This window comes from Brachyhypopomus gauderio, chromosome 1 (genome assembly GCF_052324685.1).
Source record: "Brachyhypopomus gauderio isolate BG-103 chromosome 1, BGAUD_0.2, whole genome shotgun sequence".
In the NCBI taxonomy this organism is placed as follows: Eukaryota; Metazoa; Chordata; class Actinopteri; order Gymnotiformes; family Hypopomidae; genus Brachyhypopomus; species Brachyhypopomus gauderio.
This window is the reverse complement of record NC_135211.1, coordinates 33,071,500-33,081,887: the sequence shown is the minus strand read 5'-3', so window position 1 is coordinate 33,081,887 and position 10,388 is coordinate 33,071,500. Positions and strand designations below refer to the sequence as shown.

The following is a 10,388-nucleotide window of genomic DNA, read 5'->3' as shown; positions in this document are numbered from 1 at the left end:
GTCATTAACAGTATAAAAGACACCTGCCTACAACCTCAAACAGTCACACTCCAAACTCCACTATGGTGAAGACGAAAGAGCTGTCGGAGGACACCAGAAACCGAATTGTAGGCTGGGAAGACTGAATCTGCAATAGGCAAGCAGCTTGGTGTGAAGAAATCTACTGTGGGAGCAATAATCAGAAAATGGAAGACCTACAAGACCACTACTAATCTCCCTCGATCTGGGGGCTCCACGCAAGATCTCAGCCCGTGGGGTCAAAATGATCACAAGAACGGTGAGGAAAAATCTCAGAACCACAAGGGGGATCTAGTGAATGACCTGCAGAAAGCTGGGACCAACGTTACAAAGGCTACCATCAGCAACACACTACGACACCAGGGACTCAGATCTTGCAGTGCCAGACGTGTCCCCCTGCTTAAGCCAGGCACGTCTGAAGTTTGCTAGAGAGCATTTGGATGTTCCAGAACAGTATTGGGAGAATGTCATATGGTCAGATGAAACCAAAGTAGAACTATTTGGTAAAAACATAACTCGTCGTGTTTGGAGGACAGTGAATGCTGAGTTGCATCAAAAGAACACCATACCAACTGTCAAGCATGGGGGTGGCAACATCATGCTTTAGGGCTGTTTCTCTGCAAAGGGACCAGGATGACTGGTCCGTGTACATGAAAGAATGAATGGGGCCATGTATTGTGAGATTTTGGGTGCAAACCTCCTTCCATCAGCAAGGGCAATGAAGATGAAACGTGAGGAGATCTGCATGGAGGAATGGGCCAACATACCAGCAACAGTGTGTGCCAACCTTGTGAAGACTTACAGAAAACATTTGACCTCTGTCATTGCCAACAGAGGATATACAACAAAGTATTGAGATGAACTTTTGTTATTGACCAAATACTTATTTTCCACCATTATTTGCAAATAAATTCTTTAAAAGTCAGACAAAATGATTTTCTCAATTTTTTTTTCACATTTTGTCTCTCATAGTTGAGGTCTACCTATGATGTCAATTACCGGCCTCTCTCATCTTTTTAAGTGGGAGAACTTGCACAATTGGTGACTGACTAAATACTTATTTTCCCCACTGTATGTTATAAAATAACATATGAGCAACAAGTTTTATCATTGACTTTGTCTCTTGTAGAATTTTTTTATAAAACGTCAATCTGATGAAATTCTTCATTTACTTAATATCTAAATGATGCAACAACCCAAATTATCAGTCAAATATAAAGACCTGAATAATTAACTAGCTAGCATAATGTGTATTATATTTTAAAAACCTGAGCAGAGTTACTCAAACCACATTGTTAAAAAGGTGACATAAAATGTGTTTCATATTTATTTATTATTTTTGTTATGTTTTGACTTTTATATCTTTGTGTTTATCTGTCAATACATTAGGCCAGCTTTAAAAATGAACCTGGAATGATATTATTGGCTAAAGCTGGAGTTGTTCATTTTAATACATTTAATACACAGGCAACAAATAAGTTCTACAATAAAGGAAATACCAGACCACCTTGGCATAGATTGTACAATAGCATGGGCCTCTGCCCTGGAGTTAAACTATGCCTCCAAAGGAAATGTCATCATTTACTGTTTGATGATGCAAGGTGAGAGTCAAAACGCCTACTGCTTCAACAAACATGGCCAAACCGTAGAAGGCAGAGGTTAAAACGTATATCATACTATGTCTAGAATATTTTATATTAAGTTTAATAAGCAATTAACTCATTTATATAAAATGTATAAGGATTATTTGACCTAGATAAATGTAGAAGTAATGTGCCATTTTACTTAACATTTTGGATGATATGCTCCATTACATAGGATGTAAAAAGTAACTGGAAAAAAGTAAGTGTTTTCATTCTGGTTTTACTCTACAGAATATAGGATTTGAAATTATATATAAAAAAAATATCGAAGTGCAAATCTACAGTTTAATTTAAATGGTATTTTGTGGTAACCAGGAAACTTTATGACAAGTAATTACACACTTTGTTGCTCAGCTAGCTGGTCAACTGTCTGTCATCACATCATTGGTTCACGCGCAAAATAGTTAATGAAAGTTACTCTAGATATATATTTGGACACAGTCTCTGGACTGTGTTGCTCTTGGATGAAGCATATAAGTTTCAATGGAGATAAAAGCAGTACATCACAAGGCTGTGAAATCTGAATAAAACCATCAGATATAATGTTGAAATCAACTTGCACAAGAAGGCCAAGACTCGCCAAGCACGCTATTAGATACCCATCCGCACACCAATACACTATATTGCCAAGAGTATTCTTTCACCTTCCTTGACTCACATATGAGCTTAAGAGACATCCCATTCCTAATCCATAGGGTTCAATATGTTGGTCCACCCATTGCAGCTAGAACAGCTTCAACTCTTCTGGGAAGGCTGTCCACAAGGTTTAGGAGTGTGTTTATGGGGATTTTTGACCATTCTTACAGAAGCGCTTTTGTGAGGTCTCACACTGATGATGGACGAGAAGGCCTGGTTCTCAGTCTCCGCTTTAATTCATCCCAAAGGTGTTCTATCAGGTTGAAGTCAGGACTCTGTAGAGGCCAGTCAAGTTCATCCACTCCAGACTCTGCCATCCATGTTTTTTACAGACCTTGCTTTGTGCACTGGTTCACAGTCATGTTGGAAGAGGAAGGGGCCAGCTCCACACTGTTCCCACAAAGTTCGGAGAATGGAATTGTACAAAATGTCTTGGTATGCGAAAGTATTCAGAGTTCCTTTCACTGGAACTAAGGGGCCAAGCCCAGCTCCTGAAAAACAACCCCACACCATAATCTTTCCTCCACCAAACTTTACACTTGGCACAATGCAGTCAGACAAGTAGCCTACCGTTTTCCTGGCAACCACCAAACCCAGACTCATCCATCACATTGCCAAATGGAGAAGCGTGATTCTTCACTCCAGACAATGCGCCTCCACTGCTCTAGAGTCCAGTGGTGGCGTGCTTTACACTATTGCATCCGACACTTTGCATTCCACTTGGTGATGTATGGCTTGGATGCAGCTGCTCGACCATGGAAACCCATTCCAGTAAGCTATCTGCGCATTGTTCTTGATCTAATTTGAAGGCCACATGAAGTTTGGATGTCAGTAGTGACTTGCTGTCGTTCCCAAACACTTCCTTTTTCTAATAATCCAATAATTTCATGACTGGATTTGTGGCACAGGTGGTTTCACAGTTCTACGCTGAAATTCAGAGTTCCAGACATCCCAAGTCTCCCGGAAGCTGCGGGAGTCTCCCGCATTTCGGTACAGGACAGTTGAGGTGCACATTTAATTCTGCCGTGATTTGGGCAGCCGTGATTTTGTGTTTTTTTTAAACAATCCGGGTTAGCACCCGAACATCCCTTTCAGACAGCTTCCTCTTGCGTCCACAGTTAATCCTGTTGAATGTGGTTCGTCCTTCTTGGTGTTATGCTGACATTACCCTGGATACTGTGGCTCTTGATACATCACAAAGACTTGCTATCTTGGTCACAGATGCTCCAGCAAAACGTACAACAACAATTTGTCCTCTTTTGAAATCTGGTATGTCACCCATAATGTTGTGTGCATTGCAATATTTACCCTGCTAATTGAACCTTCACACTACTTTTACTGGTGCAATGTGCAAATAATGAAGATTGGCCACCAGGCTGGTGCAATTTAGCCATGAAACCTCCCACACTAAAATGACAGTTGTCATTTCATTATTGCATCTGTTTCTGAAACTGAAAAATAGTCTAAGCGCTGATCCATTTGTCATCCCATAGACTCTCCACCTACTGGCAACTGGCATTTGCATCAGAAGCCAGGGGAGTGGCCAATGGTGTTTGCTGAAAGTCCATGTATCTGGATCGGTGAGGGCATCTGACACCAAAGAAGCTTCGGCTAAACTGTGCAAAGTGTTCATGACGGGGAGACCCAGCCAAATCAGTGGTCTTCCAAGGCTAAGCAAACTACTGGCACATGTAGCCAAAATATTTAGTGCAACTAATGTTTTATGTATTAGGAGCTCCTATGACAGCATACACCCAACATTAATGCGTCACGTCGACTTACACACCACCCTGAACCACTGAACCAAAAGTCCATGTGGCAAATGACCATATGCACTTCAGGCCTCCCGGTTTGTCACCAAGCATCAGGTGTGGCGTCTGCATGTTGGTGGAGCCTGTGGTATTGGGCCAGTGCTGAACGCGCCTGCACATCCTGTGACTGGCTGGAGATGAGACTAGGCAGCAGAGGAACGAATTCAGAGGATTCCTATGCTGCTGACACCACAGAACCACAGATCGCATCAGATGCAAATCTGCAGTGAGCAGAGATGTGTACGTAGTGATTGGCCGCCGTAACCTAGCGACCAGCTGTGAAGGTGTGCCAGTGGCTTGGTGCCAACGGAACCCTTGGACAAGTGAGATGGCAGTGTTGGTACTTTAGAGATGGCCGTACAGGATACAGACCTGTTTATGTGTACACAAACCATACAGACTTGCTGTGGTAAGACGCATCACAGATCTGAAATTCTGCGGTGCAAAAAGAAACATTTCGGCCAGGTTGGGTTTTTGATTTTGGGGGCACAAATGGATGCAGGATTTGAGACTTTATACTAATGGAATAAGAATGGGTCAAAGGTTTTGGCCTTTTTGCTCCTTTGTCACTGACATCTGTAAGCAGAACACATTCAAATACATTCAGAATACATTCAAATACATTCAGAATACATTCAAATACATTCGGAATACATTCAAATACATTCAGAATACATTCAAATCTTACATTCAAACTCTGACAACAAAGTACAAACAAGAATACCATATATCCCCGTTACATTTCCCCCTAAAACGACATTAAAATTAGTGTTTTGAATGTTCTTATTTTCTGTTGCCTTTAACTATTCTGCGTAGTCTCCAGCACATTGATTGACAGCCTCAGTGTCAAACGAACCATCCAGCGCAGGCTGTAAATCTGAATAAGTGAAAGGCTGTTAAGGGTCATATGTTATCATAATAACTAAAGGACAATACATCTGTAGCTAAATTACTGAAAGCTGCACATTGTTTTATTCCCACTCTCGTACGACTACAAACGCTCCAAGTACACACGTCACGTGGCGTCTCACTTCCTCCGAATCGCGGCTTTTGTCAGACGTCACTTCCTTTAATCTCGAGCTAGAGAAGATGGCGGCCGTCGTAGAGAGAGTCGAGGGAGCTGGTGGATCCGTCGATTCCGAATCAGTTTCGCCAAGATTGCCCTCCCCAGCGCCAGATCAGCCTCATCAAAACAACCCCCTTTTAGGACTTCCTATTGTGGCCATCGAGACGATTCTCAATTTTTTGTCTTACGATGAGATCAGCCTGCTGCGCCTGGTGAGACGGCTGGAACAAAAACAAAGCCTTGTGGGCAGTAGCGGCAGCCTGGCGAGGACACCTGCCTCAGCCTGCCAGGAACCACACGCTCCCACTACCTGCGTGTGCAGTCTTTACTCCTGTCCTCCCTCACATGCTTTTAAAGTGTTTAAGAATGTGTTTAAGTAGTTTGTCTTCGCTGGGAACGTGTGTTTTACTGGGTAATGTAAAGCTAGCTGGCAGGAAGCTGTCGTTAGTGAAGTGCTGTTTGTGTAGTGGTGCATGAGCTGTGTACACAGTCCGTTGTCAAAAACCATCAAATCCTCAGTGTACATTCAAGTTACTCATGGAAATTCAAGACTTAATGGCTAGACAACTAACTAACCAGCTGTCTAGATGTTTCAGTGTTCAGCTGCACTGTGCCAAACCTTACTGTGTGATGATAATGCATAAGCTTGTTCTTCGCAGGATGTGTCATTGCTACTATCCATAATATATGCAAAATAATAGAAACTCTTGAAAACCACTCGCCTGTCAGCCTTAGTAAGATGGCTAGTTTACTGTTTCGTACAGCCTGTAGTTGTGATACCGTGGCACCTAATGGTTTGAGTTGACCAGAAGCATCATGCAGCTTTTCTATTGCACGGTGGGTTAGTAAATGATGATTAAAACAAAACCCTAAATCTGTTGGAGGGTTACAGTTTATGCTGCATACATAAAAGTCCCAGTGTCTCTCCCAAGATATGTTGTTTTGCTTGGTTAACTTGTGTCTTTGTAGATCGTGGGTTGTAATTTTCTCTTGAATGTTAAATGCTAATATGTTTAACTTGTTGTTTTTTACTAGTGCATGTCTGTTACAGCAACAAACTCGTGCAATTCTTTCTCTAGGTGTGTAAGCGCATGGACATGATATGCCAGCGTATGCTCAATCAGGGCTTCCTCAGGGTGGAGCGCTATCACAGCCTCTGTCAGAAACAGGTCAAAGCCCAGCTGCCAAGGTAAGGTGTACTGCTAAAATGCAAGTAATATTTAATAAAGAGCTTTTCTTTTAGGTGGTTTACACCAATACCTGGCAGGCAGGATTACTAACAAATTATTGGCTTAGTTGTTTGTTGAGCACAGGCAAAACGATCTCTCTCCACAGTCGAGTACTATGGTACTGATTTTAATAGGGCATTAAGAATGGATCGAATGTCATTCTAAAGGACTTAATTAATGTCATAGAGTGCCACAATTATTAAGCGTAACCGAATCGGCGGCTCTGCCTGGCTGTGCGGTGAGAGCCGCTCTCCTGTGTCCAGCCGCCAGGGATCTGGCTCACATCAGCGTGTGTAATTAAAAGGGAGGGAATGCAGCAGCGGTGACACTAAAAAAGCAAGGGGGCTGAATTTTTAAAGAAGAGTTGTAGTCAATAATTTATGTCGGGCTGACCCACTTATGTCAACACTATTTCACAGTGGCTTTCTTGATGACATCTTAAAGCACTGACGAGTTATTTCTGAGGCACCGTAATGAACACTGAACCCCGACACTATAGCATGCATCACTCTATTTCTAGACACAGCGTTTGGAATATATTGTAGGCAATGGATTTTTTTTAGTCGAAAATGTTTCAAGACATAATTTAATGCAGTGCAAGGTGTGTTGGTGTGTATTCAGAGCCAGAACTTGATAACACGGTTTTGAAAAGCAAGTATTACTCTGCTGTCCAAACAGATTGTATGATGTGTACGGATGCTTAAGAGGTACGAAGCCAAACGCATTGCCCACGCATGTTTTATGTGTCAGGCGGGAATCGGAGAGGAGGAACCACTCTCTGGCCCGCCACGCAGACATCCTGGCAGCAGTGGAAACGCGCCTCTCGCTGCTCAACATGACCTTCATGAAATACGTCGATTCCAACCTCTGCTGCTTCATCCCCGGCAAGGTACCCGACACCTTCACCTTCTGACATGGAAGAGCTTCTCGTCAAAGTAACCTGACAGATTGTCTGTGTGTTTGTAGATTCGAGTCATATTTAGAGATGGAGGGCACTTAATCAAGAAGGGCTATCTGTCATCATTAGTAAACGCTTCTTCCGTGGTAGTTCTATATAAAGATTCACCTTCACTGATCATCAAGTAATTGTATTGAGCGTGGGGAGCAGTTCGAGTCTGTCCAGTGTTTGCATTAGTTAAACAAATGCTGTTTGCGTTGTCGTCACTGGAGGGCAGGATTGATTGAGCAAACCTCCTGCTTGTGGGGTATATGTTTTTGGCCACTAGAGGGCATGCCTTTTCCAGCACTGAATAATATCACAACATTTGGCATTGAAGGCTTTATTGTATGCAGAATAATAATTTTCCAGAATATTTGTAAAAACTGTTGTGTGAAGTTATATTGAATTGGAAAACCCCTTAGTAACTGTTGATCGTGATGCTTTACCTATACCCGTGTTTACATCCCTCAGGTGATAGATGAAATTTACAGGGTTTTGCGCTACGTGAACTCAACCCGCGCGCCACAGCGGGCTCACGAGGTCCTGCAGGAGCTCCGAGACATCTCTTCCATGGCCATGGAGTACTTTGATGAGAAGATCGTGCCCATTCTTAAGAAGAAGCTCCCAGGTGCTGACCTGTCTGGGCGCCTCATTGGCTCGGCCCCTGGTAAGACCCCATACACTTGTGCTGCAGGCTTGAACACAAAGGGTGTTCTTATTATCTTATAGATCAAATTTACTTAACATTCAGTTCTCTTAAGATATCCTCAGCCCTGCGCTCTTTGAAGTGACAAGTTAATTGTAAAATATACAACGAACCCCTGTTGTACCTATTATGCACATTAAGTCCTACAGACCTAGACCTGTGTTCACAGTATACGCACACGTCTGGATTTGTAGTACAATAGGAGACCTTCAGGCTTTATCAGTACTCAGGAGGCTAATCAGAGTTGAACTTTGACCTCCTGTCGCACCATGACCTTCATGCTCCGCTGCTCTCGTGATGAAAAACAAACAAAAAAAATCCCCTCATCACCGTCCCCCACAGTGGCCGGACCGTCCACTTCGCTGACCACTATGACGCTGCTGGCCAAGAACACGCCGTCGCGCTCGGAGATGACGAAGGTGCAGCAGCAGGTGAAGGTGAACGGCGCGTCCATGACGGCGCTGCGCCGTGAGATGCAGGAGGTGCGGGTGAAGCAGTTGGAGCAGCAGAAACAGCTGCAGGACCAGGAGCAGAAGCTCCTGGAGCAGACGCAGGTGATCGGCGAGCAGAACGCACGCCTGGCCGAGCTCGAGCACAAGCTGCGCGAGCTGATGGACCGCGCGGTGGGGCCCGCCCCCGCCGAGACGGCCACGCCCACTTCCTCGGTCGCCGCCCCCACGCCGTCCACCTCGGCCGCCGCTGCGGGGAGCTCGGCCGGCCCGGCGGGTGCGATGACGGCAGCGGGCGAGACCGGCCTGAGCCTCAAACGGCCCCGCAAGTGTCTGGACCTGCCCCGGCAGTCCAAGCGTCTGCGGAGCAAGAAGTAGAAGAACACGTATACCCCTCCCCCAAACCCCACCCCCTCCCCCAAACCCCACCCCCTCCCCCAACCCCACCCCCTCCCCCAAACCCCACCCCCTCCCCCTGTTTTTATGGGCTAATCCTTTTTTATCGTTCCTCTTTTGGACATTTGCTTTTGCTTTTTCCATTCAGTTCTGTCCGTTTCATTTGACTCCTCTCTTTGCACCCGCCCACGTTCGACGATGTCTTGGGACGTGAACGATACAGAAAGTGACTGGTATCTGTTGTTCGTTTTGACACATTTTAGCGACCGCTACGTTACCCTTCATGTCACACTAATATGCCCTGAGGCTCCTGACGCATGGATTCGGGGAGCAGCTGTCTTCAGCGGCGTTCCAGTCATTCGGTGTTGAACTTGAGGAAAGGACCTGAAGACCATGGGGAAGATGGTTAAACACCGTTTTGTACAGCCAAGCAAGTACAAGCATGATCTTTCCTTCCCTACAGCCAGAGGTGGAACACAGCATATATATATTTTATATATATATAAAGTAACTGCAACATTAACATGTAGCCTGTTGCCCCAACAACAGCTTTGGCCATGTTAAGGCTGAATCATGTATAGCATGTGTTTGTGAATATTTCTACTAGTTTGTGTGCTTAAAATGGAGGATGCCACCATGAAGTTTGGTCTCCCACTGAACACTTTATTTTGTCATATGAGCTTAAATATCAACTTCGGTGAAGATCTCGAGTTGAACGGGAAAGCACATCAAAGCTAAAATGGACAGAATGACCAACTACTTGCCACTGTAACTCTGATTATAGTGTTTGCCCCAGCGATATTTACCCCATGGTGGGAGGCTGAAGGTGTATTGTACAGTAAGTTGCAATGCCGCATTGTAGCTACCACTCTGTGTGGTTGTTCAATTGCTTTTGCTAAATAGAGCTGTCAGTGCAATAAGAGATGTCCGAGCTGTCAAAAGCCTCGTCACTAGAGATGTAAATTATTAATGTTCAGTTTTACTTTTGCTTGTGAAGAACAAGTCTACCACTGAACACCTGTCTTGCTTGTTTTGTTTGTGCGTTTGCCAATCTTTCCTCTTTCATTTAGCCAAAGCAGCCACAGCGCTATTTCTGTCAGTCGAGCTGAGAACCAGTTCAGCCCATCAGAGGTAGCGATGAAGGGAACCAGTGTTGCCAGTCAGCGCCGCGTGTTAACTGGCGACGTTCAGTGCGCTTGCGTCTTGCTTGTTTGGCTGAACTGGTCCCTTTTGTTTGTGCATTCGCAGATTGCAAGGTTTTTTTTACCCATTAGATGATGCAAAATAAAATAAAAAAACACTTGTGGTCTCATGCAAGCCGTACTGAAGGACCGAAGGAGAAACATTGGGAGGATATAACACAACCAGAACAGCGGGGCCTGACGTTGCCATGGTCATGTGACACAGCGGCTGTGATATGGGGCGTGGAGGCGGCTGGTACAATGTGGTGACTCTAATTACATTCCCCTCAGATGTAAACAGTAATGCATTACA

The 10,388-nt window shown here is 44.4% G+C and overlaps 1 protein-coding gene across 2 annotated transcripts; it reads left to right on the top strand.

Annotated features, from left to right (window-relative positions):
- The first annotated feature begins 1,739 nt into the window (after positions 1–1,739).
- fbxo28 (F-box protein 28) lies at positions 1,740–8,926 on the top strand. 2 transcript variants are annotated; one of them, XM_077010633.1, is made up of 5 exons: positions 1,740–1,860; positions 6,254–6,363; positions 7,154–7,292; positions 7,815–8,010; positions 8,392–8,926. In XM_077010633.1, exons 2-5 carry the CDS (start codon positions 6,266–6,268, stop codon positions 8,874–8,876), a joined length of 918 nt encoding a protein of 305 aa, XP_076866748.1. In that variant the 5' UTR covers positions 1,740–1,860; positions 6,254–6,265; the 3' UTR covers positions 8,877–8,926. The 2 variants fall into 2 exon arrangements, with proteins under 2 accessions (XP_076866748.1, XP_076866747.1); XM_077010632.1 differs by lacking the exon at positions 1,740–1,860 and adding an exon at positions 5,182–5,386 and having other exon boundaries at positions 8,392–8,925.
- Positions 8,927–10,388: the final 1,462 nt, after the last annotated feature.

Excerpts from the sequence above, each read along its gene's own strand:
- fbxo28 (XM_077010632.1), top strand. The coding sequence starts at position 5,198 with ATGGCGGCCGTCGTAGAGAGAGTCGAGGGAGCTGGTGGATCCGTCGAT. Across the intron at positions 5,387-6,253 it reads AGATCAGCCTGCTGCGCCTG|GTGTGTAAGCGCATGGACAT; the intron begins GTGAGACGGCTG and ends TTCTTTCTCTAG. Across the intron at positions 7,293-7,814 it reads GCTGCTTCATCCCCGGCAAG|GTGATAGATGAAATTTACAG; the intron begins GTACCCGACACC and ends TACATCCCTCAG.